The 18,970-nt window shown below is 40.3% G+C and overlaps 1 protein-coding gene across 6 annotated transcripts in view; it reads left to right on the forward strand.

Annotated features, from left to right (window-relative positions):
• The window catches only part of tox2 (TOX high mobility group box family member 2), a 136,465-nt gene extending 120,304 nt beyond the window's left edge, over positions 1 to 16,161 (forward strand). For all 6 annotated transcript variants that reach the window (XM_020483878.2, XM_020483857.2, XM_020483847.2 and 3 more), the window contains 4 exons: positions 5,962 to 6,042; positions 10,819 to 11,217; positions 11,721 to 11,857; positions 14,502 to 16,161. In XM_020483878.2, coding sequence (XP_020339467.1) covers positions 5,962 to 6,042; positions 10,819 to 11,217; positions 11,721 to 11,857; positions 14,502 to 14,544 — 660 coding nt within the window. In that variant the 3' untranslated portion in view covers positions 14,545 to 16,161. The remainder of the gene's footprint in view (positions 1 to 5,961; positions 6,043 to 10,818; positions 11,218 to 11,720; positions 11,858 to 14,501) is intronic.
• Positions 16,162 to 18,970: the final 2,809 nt, after the last annotated feature.

The raw sequence follows: 18,970 nt of genomic DNA on the forward strand, positions 1-18,970 counted from the left end.
TTGGGGGTTTATTTTTACAGATTTGTATATGAATTGTGGAAACAAAGCAGAGAGGAATGATATAATATCATGTCTGCCATAAATGGGTTCACTCCCCCTCCTTCCTCCTCTCCCGTCACTTTCACTCTATTTAGACATTCATGCCATAATAGAAAGGATGATATAGCTGGAGAGAATGGAATAATGCAAATATATCATTATATGGGAGGATAACCATAATTTCTTGGGGCAAGAACTTATTTTCCTCCACCTATAGAAGGCTGCAGTGCGAGTTTGCATTTGTGATGTGTGTGTGTGTGTGTGTGTGTATGCATACGAGTGTGTGTGTGCTTGTTTGCGCGTGTTTGAGTGCACGTGTCTCATATCCCTTATAACAAAAAAATTGGGAAAAACATTTGGTTTTCTTACACGTTTGACTCAAACACATGATTTCACATGTGATATTCTAAGTTTCACGTGTGCTTTTGTACCAGTGAGGTTTGAACCCTGTTCTTCCATGGAAGAAGACAGCTATTAGACCATTAGATACTGATTTTGATTTTAACATGTTAAACGCGATAAATAAGGAGACACGGAAAGATTATTTTCACAGGGTTTCTCTTCCAATGTATATTCATTATTCACAATCTCAGAATAGTGTCTTGTTCAAATCAAAATTGTCTCTTTGTAGAGGTTAAGAAAAATGAGAAATTGAGAACTTTTTGATTTCTACTGGTGTCGGTATTTAAATTATACATAAAAATGAGCAGAAAACTCATCACAGTTTAATTAAACATGCTATCTCTACATTTCTGAAAACGTGATCATGCTTACAAATCGGAATACAGGATAATAAATAAGAGCTAGCTTCTCTGTTCTTTTCACTGGGCCTTTTCCAATGGTCACAGAACAACATATGAAGAGAGACATGTGCCTGCAGCAGTAACACTCCGAATGCCAACCCCTAGTGGTAGCGCTAAGATGCATGTATATCAATGCAACACCATGGAGGACTACAATAATAATGGAGTGGACAGCTCAAAATAAGAAATTATCATTTGAATTATTGTTATACTCAGGTAGGCAAAGTACAGAATGCCATAATAGAATTTGCAATTCCACATGTGGAAACATTGCTACTGCCACATGTTAACCCCAACTTTTCACATGTGAGGAGGATAACATTATTTAACCCCCATATGTGATCTTGCAATTCCACATGTAAAAGTAAAACACATGTAAAAAGACATGTAAAAAACACATGTAAAAAGACATGTAAAAAACACATGTAAAAATCTTTTCAGATGTAAATGTTTCATACATGTAAAACTGCTAAATCAATTTTCACATGTACAGTGGGGCAAAAAAGTAGTTAGTCAGCCACCAATTGTGCAAGTTCTCCCACTTAAAAAGATGAGAGGCCTGTAATATTCATCATAGGTACACTTCAACTATGACAGACAAAAAAATTTTTTTTAAATCCAGAAAATCACATTGAAGGATTTTTTATGAATTTATTAGCAAATTATGGTGGAAAATAAGTATTTGGTCACCTACAAACAAGCAAGATTTCTGGCTCTCACAGACCTGTAACTTCTTCTTTAAGAAGTTACAGGTATTAATGGCACCTGTTTGAACTTGTTATCAGTATAAAAGACACCTGTCCACAACCTCAAACAGTCACACTCTAAACTCCACTATGGCCAAGAACAAAGAGCTGTCAAAGGACACCAGAAACAATATTGTAGAACTGCACCAGGCTGGGAAGACTGAATCTGCAATAGGTAAGCAGCTTGCTTTGAAGAAATCAACTGTGGGAGCAATTATTAGGAAATGGAAGACATACAAGACCACTGATAATCTCCCTCGATCTGGGGCTCCACGCAAGATCTCACCCCGTGGGGTCAAAATGATCACAAGAACGGTGAGCAAAAATCCCAGAACCACACGGGGGGACCTAGTGAATGACCTGCAGAGAGCTGGGACCAAAGTAACAAAGCCTACCATCAGCAATTTTCTGGATTTTCAGGATTTTTTTTTCTCATTTTGTCTGTCATAGTTGAAGTGTACCCATGATGAAAATTATAGGCCTCTCTCATATTTTTAAGTGGGAGAACTTGCACAATTGGTGGCTGACTAAATACTTTTTTGCCCCACTGTAAATGTCTTTAGAGTTAGATTTTCACATGAAAGTGAAAATTTGAAACTGCAAATGTGACCGGTTCGACCGGTTCGATTCGGGCTTATGTAGCAAAATTTGAAATGATGTTTTTTACATTGGATAAAAGAGCTAGAAAATGGTATATCATACACTACAGTTAAGGAACAATGGGAAAGTTTTTCTGCTTTGAAAGTTGATAACCTCACTTTTGAGAAAATGGCCCGTGAATGTTTTGATAAACCTGCTGGAGATCTCTTCTTTGTCTACAATCATTCAGTATCATTCACACCCTCTTTAGCCTTAGCCCCACCCATCTCTTTAAGGATTCACATGTGAGGCCATGTACTAAACAACCAAAGATTTCAAGACTAAAGGCAGGTTTATACCATGCATATCGACAGTTGTTGCGGTGACATCATGAACATTCTATTGTCGTCCGACATCAAACTTCTCGTTGGCGTTATGAAAAAGTATAAACACAAAAACTACAGGCTGTATGACATCAGCAGCCTGGTTGTCCATAAAAGCATAACTAGTGTATTTTAACTTCTTGATACTACCCATCCCACATGCGGGAGCGTAACGTAGCCTCAAACTAATTAGCATAACGCAGCGGACATAAATCTTCCTAGAAAATGTTCCTATTCATGAAAATCACAAATGAAATATATTGAGACACAGCTTAGCCTTTTGTTAATCACACTGTCATCTCAGATTTTTTAAATATGCTTTACAGCCAACGCTAGTCAAGCATTTGTGTAAGTTTATCATGGCATAATGCTATGGCTAGACTCTGCTAGCATCAGGCAACATTTTCACGAAAATAAAGAAAAGCAATCAAATTAAATAATTTACCTTTGAAGAACTTCGGATGTTTTCACTCAGGAGACTCCCAGTTAGATAGCAAATGTTCCTTTTCTCCAAAAATATTATTTTTGTAGGCGAAATAGCTCCCGTTTGTTCGTCACGTTTGGCTGAGAAATCAACCGGAAAATGCAGTCACTACAACGCCAAACTTTTTTCCAAATTAGCTCCATAATATCGACAGAAACATGGCAAACGTTGTTTAGAATCAATCCTCAAGGTGTTTTTCACATAACAATTCGATAATATATCCGTCGGGGCAATTGGTTTCTCATAAGAAGCGATTGGAAAAATGGCTACTTGTGTACTTTACGCAAGATTTTCTGCGGGAGCCACCATGTGACCACTTGCTAAATGTGGTCCCTTACGGCTATTCTTCAACATAAATGCGTAAAAAGACGTCACAATGCTGTAGACACCTTGGGGAATACGTAGAAAACGTAAGCTCATTCGTAGCTCATTCACAGCCATATAAGGAGTCATTGGCATGAGGCGGTTTTAAAAAATGCGGCACTTCCTGATTGGATTTTTATCTGGGTTTCGCCTGTAACATCAGTTCTGTTGCACTCACAGACAATATCTTTGCAGTTTTGGAAACGTCGAGCATCTTTTCGTGACAGAATATCTTGTTTAAAACGGGAAAGTTTTTTATCCAAAAATGAAAATACTGCCCCCTAGTTAGAAAAAATACTGCCCCCTAGTTAAATCCATGAATGAATGAATTTAGTATATGTCAATCTATCAAACTAGGCAACTAAAAGCAACTTTCTAAACAATGTTTTGCTTTGTTTTTAGCTTGTTAGCTAACTAGCTAATGTTAAGTTAGCTGGCTAGCCAGTTCAAATGATGACCGTATCACGTAGCTGACAACATCTTCACTTTAGCTCATTTGTCTTCATTATTAAAGGAAAATAAACTCACAACAAGATAATTATTTACAAGTTAATGGTGAGCCAATTATAGAAAATAGCTTACGGTTGTGAGTGTGATGAAATAAAAGCCGAGTGTCATGTAAAAAAATCTTCCAAGTGTGAAATAGTTCCCAATCATTCTGATTGTGTTCTGGTTGGGACGTCATGTTGTAAAACAAAATTACAGCATGGAAATGTTCTCAGTCCAATAACTGCTTGTGCGCCTCTTTATGTGGATGGCTGAGCTCATGCGTATATTTCTCTTTTACATGACACAGGGCATTCTACCAAAGAATTTTAGAACTTGGACTGTCTCATTGGCCTAACGTTATATCCTAATTTGACTTTGGTGCAGGTCATGTTCTTCACATTACTATCTCTGGTAAACACATATTTTTTCACATGCACAGGATACAGAATGTTTAGACATGTAGCTAGCTAGCTAAACAATTAACCATAATCCCAATTTATAACGTTTACTACCCTGCATGAATCTAGATAGCTAACATTAGGCTATAACTAGCAATGCAAATAGCTCTGAGATACAATTAATATTGCTACACAAATCATACACGTAATATTAGCTAGCGAGCCAACGTGATTGTCACATTTGAACTTGCAATTCCACAAGTAAAAGGGAAATTTTCACATCTGATATGTGATATATTTTCACATTTTAACATGTGAAACTGCAAATTCACACGTGAATCTGCAAATCACATGTGATGTAAAAACATGTTATTCTCCTCACATGTGAAAAGGTGGTGTTAACATGTGAACTCTTAATTTAATACAATTTAAAATATGGTTTCACAGGAAATTTAAGAAGAAAAAAAACGGAGATTTTCATATGGGATGCCTGTGTCTGCGCCTTTCAGTGTGTACATGTGAGCGTGCCCATATGTGCATTTCTGTCTTGTCTATGTACATTTGCAACGCATGAATACCTAATGGTAATTCTAGCCCATCTCTTTCAAAGAGAATGACCTGTCTTTAAGACCACAGAGGGGCTCCATGAAGAGAACTTTAATTATCCTCGATCTGCTCATGCAGTCTGTTGTGTAGAAGAACTCCCAAGAGAAGCCCAAATCTGATGCATGCGTCCCAAATGGAACATTATTCCCTACATAGTGCACTACTTTTGACCCGGGCCCATAGGGTGGCCCATATGGCTCTGGTCAAAAGTAGTGCACTGTGTAGGAAATAGGGTGCCAGTTGGGACGTAGTCAAGGACTTTCTTATCAATCTAGGGATGGACTTGGCACTTGTTTTCTTACCATCAAAAAGGAACGGGGGCCTCAGTCTCAGCCTCAGCAAACGCTAGCAACCGCACATGACTGACACCCTATTACATTAACTTGAATTGCCCTTCTGAACGCATCATTTGAGGTTCGTTCGGCGGATCCCTATTGCCTCGTGCTAATGCTGTTTGGAATTTTCATCTCGTCTTGATGCTTTGATGGGACATCAACTCTGATTTAGCAATGTGTGTGCTTTAATGGAGGCAAAGACAGAGAGGCAAAATGCAGAATAGTGTTTTTTAAAGTCTGGCTCTCTACCTTAATTTCATCATACCTCTCACTCTAAACACCTCACATTTTCAATGACTGTGGGAAAACCGACACAAAACTGAATGGGATGATATCATGTTTTATTTTTTTTTCAGTGGTTCACATGGCATTGACATTATGTGCATCATGGAGTAAATGATGGTGTTTTCTAGGTTGGGACGGGACCAGGGGTAAATTCAGTGTGGCAAAATGTTCAGAACAGTGCAGATAGAAATATAACGAATAGAACTGACAAAATCCTCTATTCAACCTATACATTTCTATCTGTAACACCCTCCTGAACAGGACCCCATGGCTTTTAGCCTTAGCCTAGCCTTTAAAAAAAAGAATGTCCGCTAAATTAAATTTATGTGATATAAAATGCCTAGCCTAAAAAGGACCATCTGCTAAATGACTAAAACATCATGTAAAATGCCTAGCCTAGCCCAAGCACCTTGTCACTGACCACTGCTTTGTTTCTGGTTGTATCTCGCAGGGCTACAAGAGGAAAACAGAGGCTGCCAAGAAGGAGTACCTGAAAGCCCTGGCTGCGTACCGAGCCAGTCTGGTTTCCAAGGTAACGGCGGAGGTCATATCTCTGATATACATGGGTCAGCGGCGATATAAGGGATGATAAATTAGATAGAGAATTCCTCTCTCATCCCAGGGGAGGATCTCCGTGCGGTGCCGTTTGAGGATTGGGTGTGTGTGTGCTCCGAAGAGAACAGTGAAAATTAGGGGCCAAACACACACACACTCCTTTATTTGCCCGTGTTATTTGCAACACAGCGAGTGAGGGAGGGATGAAAGGTGTGTTTGTGTTGTGTGTGTGTGTGTGTCTGTGTGGGAGAGAGTGAGGGTGTATACAGTATGTGTGTGTTCTTAAGTACTGTATGCATGTATGTATGTGTGTGTGTACCTGTGTGTGTTCATGCTTGCGTATGTGGAGGCAGAAGTGGGAATTACCTAGCATGGTGCCACCTAGTTGTGTCTGTTTTTGAATGAGAAACAAATGTGTGGGCTGCCTGAGGATTGTTTCTTTGACTATATCCTGGGTTGTTGGAGATGAGATTTGATACAGAGGTTGGATCAAAATTTGACCCCTTTCGTTGCAGGAGAAAAATAATCCTGCAGTGGGAGGAAAATAATCCTGAAGCAGGAGGATTTTTACAAATATTTAGAATCGCCACCAGGGGGCAGCTGGAGGCGGTGTTTGTATACAATGCATTGTACCTTCTGTAGGCTACGTGCAGGCTACAGAGCGTCTCGTGTAAATTCTTATGTGTATTATAATAAATGTACATATTTGTGTGGGGTGGCAGATATCCTAGTGGTTAGAGTATTGGGCCATTAACTGAAAGGTTGCTGGATCGAATCCCTGAGCTAACAAGGTAAAAATCGGTCGTTCTGCCCCTGAACAAGGCAGTTAGTCCAATGATGATTAAGGCAGCCCCCCCCCCCCCCCCCCCCCCCCGCACCTCTCTGATTCAGAGGGGTTGGGTTAAATGTGTAAGAGGCATTCTGTTGTACAACTGACTAGGTATCCTTTCCCTTGTTGGGAAAAATCTGTTTGTTAGATGAATTTATTCATTATATGTTGAAGGCAAGCAATAAGCAGAATGAATTATTGGTTACCTCAGTGCCTGTGTGGCCCAGCGGTTACAGCTGTTTACCCTGACACATATGCCAGAGTCAGCATGGGTTTGAATCTGGCCCCACTGCCCTTAGACTCCTGGATGAATGTTTATTTTTGACGCATTAAATATGTGTGGTCACAGTGTTAATTCTGCATTGTTACAGGGTTAAAACAAAAAGAAACGACTCAAAGGTTAACAGTTTAGGCATTCATTCCAAATGGTTAAGGTTAAGGGCGGTCCATGGTTTAGGGAAGGCTTAAGAAACAAAAACAAAAAGTATGCCTATGTATCATCAGTATTCATAGCATTCTTAGTGCTTGCTGAGTATTGTGTACCGTAGCGCATTGGTCTAAGCAGTGTGCGCTGGTGTCGAGCCTCAAGAGTTCATACCCAATGCTGTGCAATCTAGTGACAAGCCTGAGCCTAAATGGCTATGTTTAGACAGGCAGCCCAATTCTGAAAACTTTTCCACTAATTGGTCTTTTGACCAACATCCAATCTTTTCACATCAGATCTTTTTCAGAGCTGGTCGGATTGATCAAAATACCAATTAGTGAAAAAGTAACATCAGAATTGGGCTGCTTGTCTAAACGCAGTCCATTAGGCCCACAAGTTAATTCCATTTATTTCAATGATTCCAAGAAGTAAAACGAATAGTCTGGTAATTTACACATCAGAGAAAAGTGTCTCAGCTCAATGAAATCGTCTTTGGATAGGCTCAAATGCATAAACATCTTGACAGCTTTACGAAATGAAATATTAAAGCCACACAATACAGGCTTTCAATCCACACCAAACACCATAGCCTAACTAAATTGAAAAATTGTACGTTAACCTAACTATAAAATGTTGGCTAGCATCCACACTGCAGGAAAGTTTATCGTTTTACAGTAGGTCTACATCTGTCAATCAATTGATGGCCCAAATCAACTCAGCAACTCAGCCAGGGAAACGCAGTAGCCTAATATCGCTTTTCACACCTTTCATTATGTTTAAATGGACAGGCTAATGGCTAGCCTACAGAATGTATTGGAATACACTCAAATAACAAGGGGTGTATTGCAAACATCGATGGCACTAGATTATCGCCAGCTGATGTCTCGTTAAACCATCAGAACGCGTTAAATTCACCCGCACAGCTGATCTCAATTACAATCATTATGGGTCACCTCATTACCGCTTCCTCAAAGATGATGTCAGTGCTACTTAGTCAGTATGTAGTGTGTGTAGGTGTCAGTGTAAGTATGTGTGAGTAGAGTCCAGTGTGTGTGTGCATAGAGTCAGTGCAAGAGAGCAAAAAAGGGTCAATGCAGGTAGTCCAGGTAGCCATTTGATTAGCTATTTAGCAGTCTTATGGCTTGGGGGGGGTAGAAGCTGTCCAGGGCCCTGTTTGTTCCAGACTTGGTGCTGTGGTACCACTTGCCTTGCGGCAGCGAAGAGAACGGTCAATGGTTTGGGTCATTGACATTTTTGGGGGGCCTTCCTCTGACACCGCCTGGCATAGCGGTCCTGGATGGCAGGGAGATCAGCCCCAGTCCTGGGCGGTACTCACTACCCTCTGTAGCGGCTTGCGGTCTGGTGCCTTGCAGTTACCGTACCAAGCGGTGATGCAGCCAGTCAAGATGCTCTCAATGGTGCAGCTGTAGCTTCATCCAATCATTGTTCAAACCTTTCTTCTTTCCTCTATATATTTAAATATCTAAAACTTGACCATGTATTCTAATATATAGACTTCAGACAACATCTGAGAATCAATTAATGTCCATGTTTTCCAAATGTTCAAGCTTGTAAAATTACACTATGAATCCAATGTAGTAGATCAACCCTGAAATACATATTCAGAACCAGATTAAATGCATAGTACAGGATTGAATCATGATATACTAATATTTTTCATGTGCCAGTCTGAGTGCCAAGCACCTATTTTCTCAATTTCCATGTCTTCACTCCATTGTTTTCCTTTCACACAAACCCAAATTGCATTACCATGTTAAACACCCTCCCACCGGTCCCCATTGCCTCACACTTCCTCCAAGGCTTACAAGCCCAAAACAAGTGCCTTGATTAAGGCATGAACAGATTATTCATCAACCTCTTTCTTTCCCTGTGAAGGTTTTTTTTCTCCCTTTAATAAAGACCATTCTCATCGCTCGTTTGCGTAATTAAATATTTATTTCTGACAAATCTCATATTCAGAGGCTTGATTGATGCGTTAGCAGATTGGCAGGCATTTAAAAGAAATTAAAACAGACAGAAAAAACTGCAAATCTACTATGCAATCACAACCACTCAGAACAAGACACATAGTACATCTAGCCATTCAAAGGGAGTCCTCTTTAAATAGTGTGTTTTAATTGCTGACGAGAGAGTCTTTTCAAAGGAAGTGGGAATCAAGGAGAGAGAAATTGAAGGTAATTGGAAGTCGACAGAGTGTCGTTCTGGACGAGTCACGTGCTCCGTGCGTTTGGCGTGCACCTGTTGCCATTTTGTTTGTGACGCACGCTGATAATCTATGTTGGTGGAAAAGGTACTCGCACACAAATGGAGCTTGATGGCTACAGTGAAAAGCCCCAAGTTAATGAGTTTCATTCATTCAAAAAGTCAAAGTGGTGTTTTCTGCTTTTCAACCCACCAAGGGACACATGAAGGGAGAGTTCACCCAAATGACAAAATTACATATTGGTTTCCTTACCTTGTCCCTTTAAGGTGGGAGTATCACATTTCAATATGTGAACAAATAATCATCTCCTGTTGTTCATGGAATAGCGATAGATTAGTATATTGCAGTACAGTATAGTATGGTAGTATAGTATAGAGTAGTATAGTTCATTCTTCATCATTTCATTTTCCACTTGACCCTGCAGTGTATCTCTCTCATCTTTACTCATCTATCCATCTTTCCATTGATTATTTCTCTGGCTCTTTTCAATATATGTACGCCATTACCAAATAGCAGACGTCGATAGATCACGTCAACAACTGTGACAGCTAACGAGAGGGCCTGGACATATTTCATACCACAGCAATGTGTACATATATATTGCCATTTAAAGTCTATGAAAGGATGGAAAGTCGAATGAAATAAAGCACGTACATCAGTGGATACGACTCCCAGGCTGAAATGAACCGAACAACATGATTCTCACATAGAGGGACCTGACATATTCATATGTTCTACTAATATAGTGTTTTAGTTGTATAATGAACTGGTTACTATATTTGCGTTGACATACCTGTATCTCACCAATATAAATGAGTTGTGTAATATATTTGCATTAAGATACAGTGTATTTCAGCAATATAAATTCATTGCACAATATATTATATCATCTGAACTTTCCTTTTTCTCCCTCTGTCCACAAACCTAGTGGTGTTATATATTATATAGTGTGTAATATATGTTCTCAATATACACTTACATCTTTTGTTTTGCCCATTCACCCTCTGAATAGCACACAAACACAATCCATGTCTCAATTGTCTCAATGCTTAAAAATCCTTCTTTAACCTGGCTCCTCCCCTTCATCTACACTGATTGAAGTGGATTTAACAAGTGACATCAATAAGGGATCATAGCCTTCACCTGGATTCACCTGGTCAGCCCATGTCATGGAAAAAGCAGGTGTTCCTAATGTTTGTAAACTCAGTGTATGTCAGTACTGTATAGTTATATTAACTGTACTTTTTGTCCCTTTTGTCTTCCCCTCCGCCCTCAGACCTACAATGACCCGGTTGAGACAAAAGGTGCCCAGACGAGCCAGCCTTCCTCCCACATGATGCCCCCCAATCCGCCCCTGTACAGTGTGCCACCCCAGCCCTCCTCCCCGTACAGTCTGGGGCCGGGGGGCTTCCCCCTGTCGGACCTGCAGAGCTACGCTGGGGCGCCGCGTCATGCACTTTCCCGGACCCTCAGCCAGTCCCAGATGCTGCCCAGCATTAGTGCCTCTCCCCCCTCCTCCTTCCAGATCAGCCCACCCCTGCACCAACAGCTCTCCCTGCACCAGAGCTCCCTCCTCAACCAGCCAATCCGCATGCAGCACGGCCAGTCCCAGCCAATCATCTCCCACCAGATGGGACTCCAGGCCTCCCTTCACTCACCACCTCCTGGACAGCAGGTTAGTGTGACTCGGAGAGTGCCGATATCACCAGCATATCACATATCACTAGTGCACTAAATTATTTGAAGGAATAGTGGACATGCTTACTTTGTAGTATATGCTAGTGTGAACAGTATGGGCCCAAAAAATATATAATAATAAAAAATGTATGTTCCTCATATTTGCATCAAGCATGTATACATTCTACCCAGATGATGTTTAATAAAAATCTCTTCCTGCCTCTCTTTATTCTCCTCTCTCTCTCTCCCTCCCACTCCTCTCTCTTTTAAATTAAAATGTACTGTACATGTTATTGGCTCCCTTGAGGTACTATGTTGCCAAACCAATTAGCATGTAACAGAATTTGGCATTCGGACCATAAGTAAAGAGCAAACCTCTCTCCCTCTCTCTCCATCCCCTCCCCATACTTTTCTCTAGCATTGTCCCCTCTCCATATGGCCAGGATAAGTTGTCAGAAACTAAAACTAATGCCATGGCCTCTCTCTCCCCGTCTCCTATAGGGATTCTCCCACCTACAGTCTGAGTACCAGAAAAGTGTGGGTTCCCAGTCCCCGGCGGCCCCCAACCCTGGGGGTAGACAAAGCCACGATTGGGACAGTGAATACTGCGATAGGGAGTGCGGTGGCAACCACTGCAGGTGAGCAGCCCAGACCAGTATCGGCTTTGTATAGGAAATTATTGTTAATTCCAATACTGTTTATAACTTAGAATAGGGCAAGTTTCCCTGACCCGAATTAAGGCTAGGTCAGGACCAAGAAATTATTTCAATGGAGATTTTCCATTCAGAATGATTCTTTAGTCCAGTGTCCGATAAACTGTCAGAGATAGTATTATTTTATGTTAGCTTAACTGTTCAAATGAAAGGACTTTGTTGAATGCCCTTGAATACACAGTTTTATTATTTAATGCTGGCTCAAATGTTAATAAAAAAATAAAATTGAGACTACGGCACTTTGTAGGCCTATATCTTTGAATTTACTTTGCACCATTTCAGTCCTCAATGTTTGCTCAGCTATCTACTGCATATGAAAGTGTGTTTGATACGACTCATGTGCCCCTTGAAAATTCAACGCTTTAGTACATAACGCTGGCTTAGTCAACTAAATAAAAAATATTGTTGATTCTACTGAGTAAACCTTAGATAAGTACACATAGTTGTGCTACTTAATATGCTGAAACAACCTCTGAGGCCTCCATATATCACCTTTGAATGAACAAAAATATAAACGCAACATGTAAAGTGTTGGTCTCATGAGCTGAAATAAAAGATCCCAGAAATGTTCAATACCCACAAAAAGCTTATTTCTCTCAAATGTTGGACACATTTGTTTACATCCCTGTTAGTGAGCATTTCTCCTTTGCCAAGATAATCCATCCACCTGACAGGTGTGCCCTATCAAGAAGCTGATTAAACAGCATGGTCATTACACTGGTACGCCTTGTGCTGGGGACAATAAAAAGCCACTCTAAAATGTGCTGTTTTGTCACAACACAATGCCACAGATGTCTCAAGTTTTGAGGGAGTGTGCAATTGCCATGCTGACTGCAGGAATGTCCACCAGAGCTGTTGCCAGAGAAATTTCTGTTAATTTCTCTACCATAAGCCACCTCCACCGTCATTTTAGAGAATTTGGCAGTGCGTCCAACGGGCCTCACAACCGCAGGCCAACCGCAATTTGTTTAAATTGACTGATATCCTTATATGAACTGTAACTCTGTAAAGCTTTCATATTGCTGCATGTGGCATTTGTTCAGTATACTATTGAATCAATATTACTAAACTCAGCAAAACAAGAAACGTCCCTTTTTCAGGACCCTATCTTTCAAAGATCATTTGTAAAAATCCAAATAACTTCACAGATCTTCATTGTAAAGGGTTAAAACACTGTTTCCCATGCTTGTTAAATGAACCATAAACAATTCATGAACATGCACCTGTGGAACGGCCGTTAAGACACTAACAGCTTACAGACGGTAGGCAATTAAGGTCACAGTTAGGACACTAAAGAGGCCTTTCTACGGACTCTGAAAAACACCAAAAGAAAGATGCCCAGGGTCCCTGCTCATCTGCGTGAACATGCCTTAGGCATGCTGCAAGGATGCATGAGGGCTGCAGATGTGGCCTGGGCAATAAATTGCAATGTCCGTACTGTGGGAGTCCTAAGACCGTGCTACAGGGAGACAGGACGGACAGCTGATCGTCCTCACAGTGGCAGACCACGTGTAACAACACCTGCACAGGATCGGTACATCCAAACATCGCACCTGCGGGACAGGTACAGGATGGCAACAACAACTGCCCGAGTTACACAAGGAACGCACAATCCCTCCATCAGTCCTCAGACTGTCCGCAATAGGCTGAGAGAGGCTGGACTGAGGCCTTGTAGGCCTGTTGTAAGGCAGGTCCTCACCAGACATCACCGTCAACAACATCGCCTATGGATACAAACCCACCATCGCTGGACCCGACAGGACTGGCAAAAAGTGCTCTTCACTAACGAGTTGCGGTTTTGTCTCAGCAGGGGTGATAGTCGGATTAAGTACGTTTGGGATCTGTTGGATCAGGGGGTGAGGGCTAGTGAAATTCACCCCCAGAAATGTCCGGGAACTTGCAAGTGCCTTAGTGGAAGAGTGGGGTAACATCTCACAGCAAGACCAGGAAAACCTGGTGCAGTCCATGAGGAGGAAATGTACTGTGGTACTTAATGCAGCTGGTGGCCACACCAGATACTGACTGTTACTTTTGATTTTGACCCCCTCCCCCTTTGTTCAGGGACACGTTATTCCATTTCTGTTAGTCACATGTCTGTGGAACTTGTTCCGTTTATGTCTTAGTTGCTAAATCTTGTTATGTTCATACAAATATTTACACGTGTTAAGTTTGCTGAAAATTAGTTGACAGTGAGAGGACGTTTCTTTTTTTGCTGAGTTTATTGAACATGTATTATTCACGTATTATACTTTCTCTCTTGTTTCTTTTGAGATGTCTGTCAATTTATTCAGTGTACATTTTTCTGCTATGGCACTGAATAATCATTGAAACTTCTGTAAGGAACATCTGTTTGGAGTGTACTCCGACAATCACAGGACAAGCTTTATTTCTTTAATATTAGTTTGACAGCTGTCCCTACTGTACTTCAAAGGGGAAGCATTTTAAGGTTTTCTATCTGCAGGTTTTTGGGGGGGGAGTAAGTAGTATCACCTCTCTGAGTCTGTGTTTTTTTCTCTTTTTTTTCCTATTCCGTCTCTTCTCACCCATCTCCCTCTCTTCTCGTTTTCAGTGGCAGCATGATAGCTAGGGACAAGCCACTCTACCTCACTTGAAGCTGGAGGCCGCCGTCAACAAGAAAAGACACCAGGGAGTCAGCCCTCAACACCCCCCAACCACACACACCACCTCCCCGACCCATCCCTCGCAACCCACCCACCCCTACCACCACCAAAACTCAACCTTTTTTTTTGTCAATGTAATTTGTTTTTTTTAGAAGGATCTGTGCAATTCTGACGACTACTAGCGATCCCTCTCTTTTTTTAAAAACTTTTTACGCAAAGCACTTACAAATGTCCAGGCATTTTTCCTTTCGCGCCTGATTCTAGAGCACTCATCTTTGTCTCAAAGTAAAAAAAAATAAAAAAAAGTGAACTACCATGAGAATAGTCCCCCTCAGGGACTAAACTGAGCTTTAATTGGAATAAGAAGAGCAAAAAGCCTTCTTCTTCTCCTTCGTCTCCTTTTAATCATATTTAAATTGATTTTGTTTAGTTTTCTTGTTATTGTTTTTATTTATTTCTTGCTTGCTACATTTGCTTTTGTCAATAACAGTCCCTGTACTGTAGGGAAAATACTCTTCCGGTAGGTTTCAGCACACAGGCCTTGATGTTACTGTAGCTTTGCTTTAGGGTCTGTGACTTATATTAATACAATGTGACGGGGGGGGGGGGGGGGGGGTAATTAAATAAATTCTTTTTTTGTAATATGAAAGACCCATGGAGGTTTACCAAGCTGTCACAGTGTGATTGTAAATATCACTTTTATGGGATCAAATTGGGAATTCGAAGTCCAGATGGCTTTTTCTTCTTCTTTAATATTACCTGTAAGTCATTGGTTTGTATAAAAAAAAATATTGTGTGCCTGTGTGGATGTGTATGCGACTGTGCGTACGACGTGCGCACATGCATGTGGGTCTGTGCGTGTGTGTAATTGTGAATTTTAACAGCCTGTGCAGGTGGATTACAGAGGAGTACTTCACACACTCGATCTTGCATTAAATCTGTGCTCACTGGTGTGATTTTTCCCAATAAAGTTCAATCTAAAAACCGAATACAGAGTATGGGTCCCGCAGATCATTCAATGGAAAGAGCAAAATAAAGAGAGAGAGAGAGAGAAAAGAGACAGAAAGGGAGAGAAAAAGGGAACAAGAAAGAGTGAGATGTAGACACATACACTCACAGGTGAACAGTGTTGCCTCAAACATTTTTGGCCACTGTCTTTGTTGATTTTATTTTTAATTCACCTGGTCATGTTAATTGTCAATTTTCAGCCACTCAACATAAAGAGGTAAACTAAAAATGCTATATGTTAATGGTTATGTCACAGAAACATAGCAGTGGGTTTCTAGTAGCTTCTTAGGTGTTCTATTGTGTTGATCTCACCTTTAAGTTTTGTGATAAATATTAATGCGTTTGATGACAAAGATATATGTTCTTATTTTCACTGTAGCATAATTTCCTTTTTTGTTGTAATTGAAATATAATAACATTTAAACCTGCCAATTGTAGTTATTTTATTTGTAAAGCCAGTAATGATAATGATTTTAAAACTTTTTTTGCAAGTTGCCCATCAGCTATGACAGGTTTCTTATTTACGAAAGGACATGAGATCATTTTTGCTTCATACAATGGAGGTGCATTTCATTCAAATTGCATTGTTTTTATGTATGGTTTGATGATGATGATGATGATGATAGTTGTTTTTGTTTGTATTTTATTTTTTTTACATTTATATGCTGGTTCTTTCTTTCCTCGCCGGGCGACATTATTTTGTGTCACAATGCTTATTTTATTTCAAATCTACGTAATAAATAAATTTTAAAAAACGTTAAAAGAGAAACAGGCTTTCACCGACTCTTTTTTACAGCACAGAACCTTCTATTTTCTTCCTTTTCGGTAAAGTATCCGATCTAAAATGGCATCCACTTAACCCTTGGACAATGTCCTAAAACAAGGCATTTATGCTTCCGTAATATCTCTCTTTTGTTTCCAACCCAGAACATTCCATATGTTTCCTATACTTAATTTTAGTCTCATGGCTGGACTCAAATCAAATGCCATGGCTTTACTAATTAGCTGTCGTCGCTAGAGCTAACACCAACACCGGCCCAATCTGAATGTTGTCCTAAAACTATCTCCATAACCATGAACAGATGCAGGCTTGAATTTGCTTTGCTGCTATGTGAAAGTGGTGCACGGTGTGGTGGGCGTCAAGTCAGAGCTAAAGAGAACAGAGAAATGCATGGCGTACGTACTGTACACAAACTCAGGCATCCATCCAAAACACAGATTTTACCCCAATTGCACACAAGTCTTCCAGAGAGACGAGAGTGGGGAGCTGTTCAAGGGAACTGTCACGACCGCACCATATTATGTTTTATTCATTTGCGGCTGGCATCTCCCTCTCTCTCTTGCAGTATTGAATTGGCAAATAGATCATTATTGAACAATTGGAAAACGTGGACTGCCACTTCGTGATATGACACACATTATATGAAAATCAGTCATACATTCTTAATGGAATACCAGATAATGGAGTTTTTTTTGGCACAGCCACATTGGTGTCTTTCTTTTGTGTGTGTGTGTGTGTGTGCGCGTGTGTGTGTGAACACAATGTTTGGGAAGGTTGGGGTGATGGCTCCTCTGTGCAATGTTTAAATTGACAGAATTTTCTCTTTCCTTGCAGTTACAATGGCCTTTCTTCATTTGACAGTTTCTCCACCTTGATGCATACTACTCACCATGGTCATTCTGTGCACCGTAGTAAACTAAACAGTAAATACTGAGCCGCCAGCCTCAATTTGACAATTTTGTCAGGGCCCACAATCCTATTGTCTTTCACAAATGCAATCTCACAAGGAAAAAGTCAAATGAAAAATACAATTTACAGTAGAAGACATTGAAAAAAAGTCAAAACACTTGTAACCATACAATCGAAAGAGCTTTGCTTTTCCATATCAAGTACAACGGACCTGGGCCTGTATTCACAAAGGGGCGGGAAAGCGGCCCAAAGATTTTCAGTAGGGGTGCTGATCTAGGATCAGTTTGGCCCTTTAAATCAAACTGAATAAAAGGGAGAACCTGATCCTAGATCCGCACTCTGAGACACTTTATGAATACGGGTGAAAGAGATACAGGAGGTGATATTGAATATTGATATTAGCTATTGTTATTTTACTGGTGCTCTTTAATTATTTGTTACTTTTATTTCTTACTTTTTGTAGGTATTTTCTTAAAACTACATGGTTGGTTAAGGGCTTGTAAGTAAGCATTTCACTGTAAGGTCTGTTGTATTCGAAGCGTTTGACAAATAACAGTTGATTTGATTTGATTACGTTCTCTGTTTGTTGAGGTCTGTTTAGATTGGTAGTGACCAGATGCACGGTGTCCATACTAGGATATAAATTAGCTGTTAAATCAGGCACAGGGGTGTGTGACATTTGAGGTGGACACTGGTGTGGCCTTTGTTTGGAGCCGTCTACACGAAGACAATCTGTTAGATCACAATGGAAACTTTTCCACCATGGTGGGGGCCTTGGTGGAAAGAGTCAAACCCTCTTTTTTTCTGACAAACACCTTTTCTTTCTTTTTTTGCTCTCTTGTGGTCGCGTAACGTACCAACTCTGGATTCCAAGTCAACATTTTTAGCTCACCCGACCACATGAGAGGGTGCCTAGCTAGTGAGCCTCAGTGGAGAGTTAGAAAGTAGAAGGTCAGTGTTAGGTGCGGCCTTCAAAAATCACATGGCCACCTGACAGAAAACTTGTCAGTTGCAACTTTGGTTCTGTGTTAGAGCGAGAACAGGAAATGTAGGCGGTTTTGACAAGAACAGGGTTTCACTTTGTGTTCATTTAATCTGTTTGGTGTTTGGAGATTCAACAGTATGAAATGATTCCTAAAAGTGCAACTTGCATTTATAGCATTTTTTTTGTAGAAATGCAGTTATTACAAAAAATGTGTCGAGACCAGGCAGTGAAAAATTTGTGAGGTTATCATACAGTCAATGTTATATATATATATGATAAAATGCGTAATATCAAAAATGTCCCTTTGATATACTGTATGTGTATTTATTGTATTCTATCATAACAATAATGGGAAAAATTTTGATCATACAGATTATTTTCCCAACCCACTATCAGGTTGACTGTAAATGAAAGGATATGTGCAGTATTGTGACAGAATTATGTAAGAATATGGCAAGGTGCCATGTTTCTGATGCTAAATGCCCCTAAGACAGATTCTGAAACTTCAGGTGAGACTGAACTTCTCTCTATGACTGATCACCAGAGCAGTGTGCTGAATATTACCGTTGCTTTCAAATTACCATATTACCCGTATTTAAGAAGCTCTTTAAGATCTCGATAACACGACCTCATAAAATGTACATCTTTATGTCTCTTTTAGTCTCTTGTTTGATTTTTTGCCTTTTCTCCTTTTTGTTTTTCCTGACAGCTGAATACCTTTCGCAGCTCTGCAA

Source organism: Oncorhynchus kisutch, linkage group LG1, assembly GCF_002021735.2.
Source record: "Oncorhynchus kisutch isolate 150728-3 linkage group LG1, Okis_V2, whole genome shotgun sequence".
Taxonomy (NCBI): domain Eukaryota; kingdom Metazoa; phylum Chordata; class Actinopteri; order Salmoniformes; family Salmonidae; genus Oncorhynchus; species Oncorhynchus kisutch.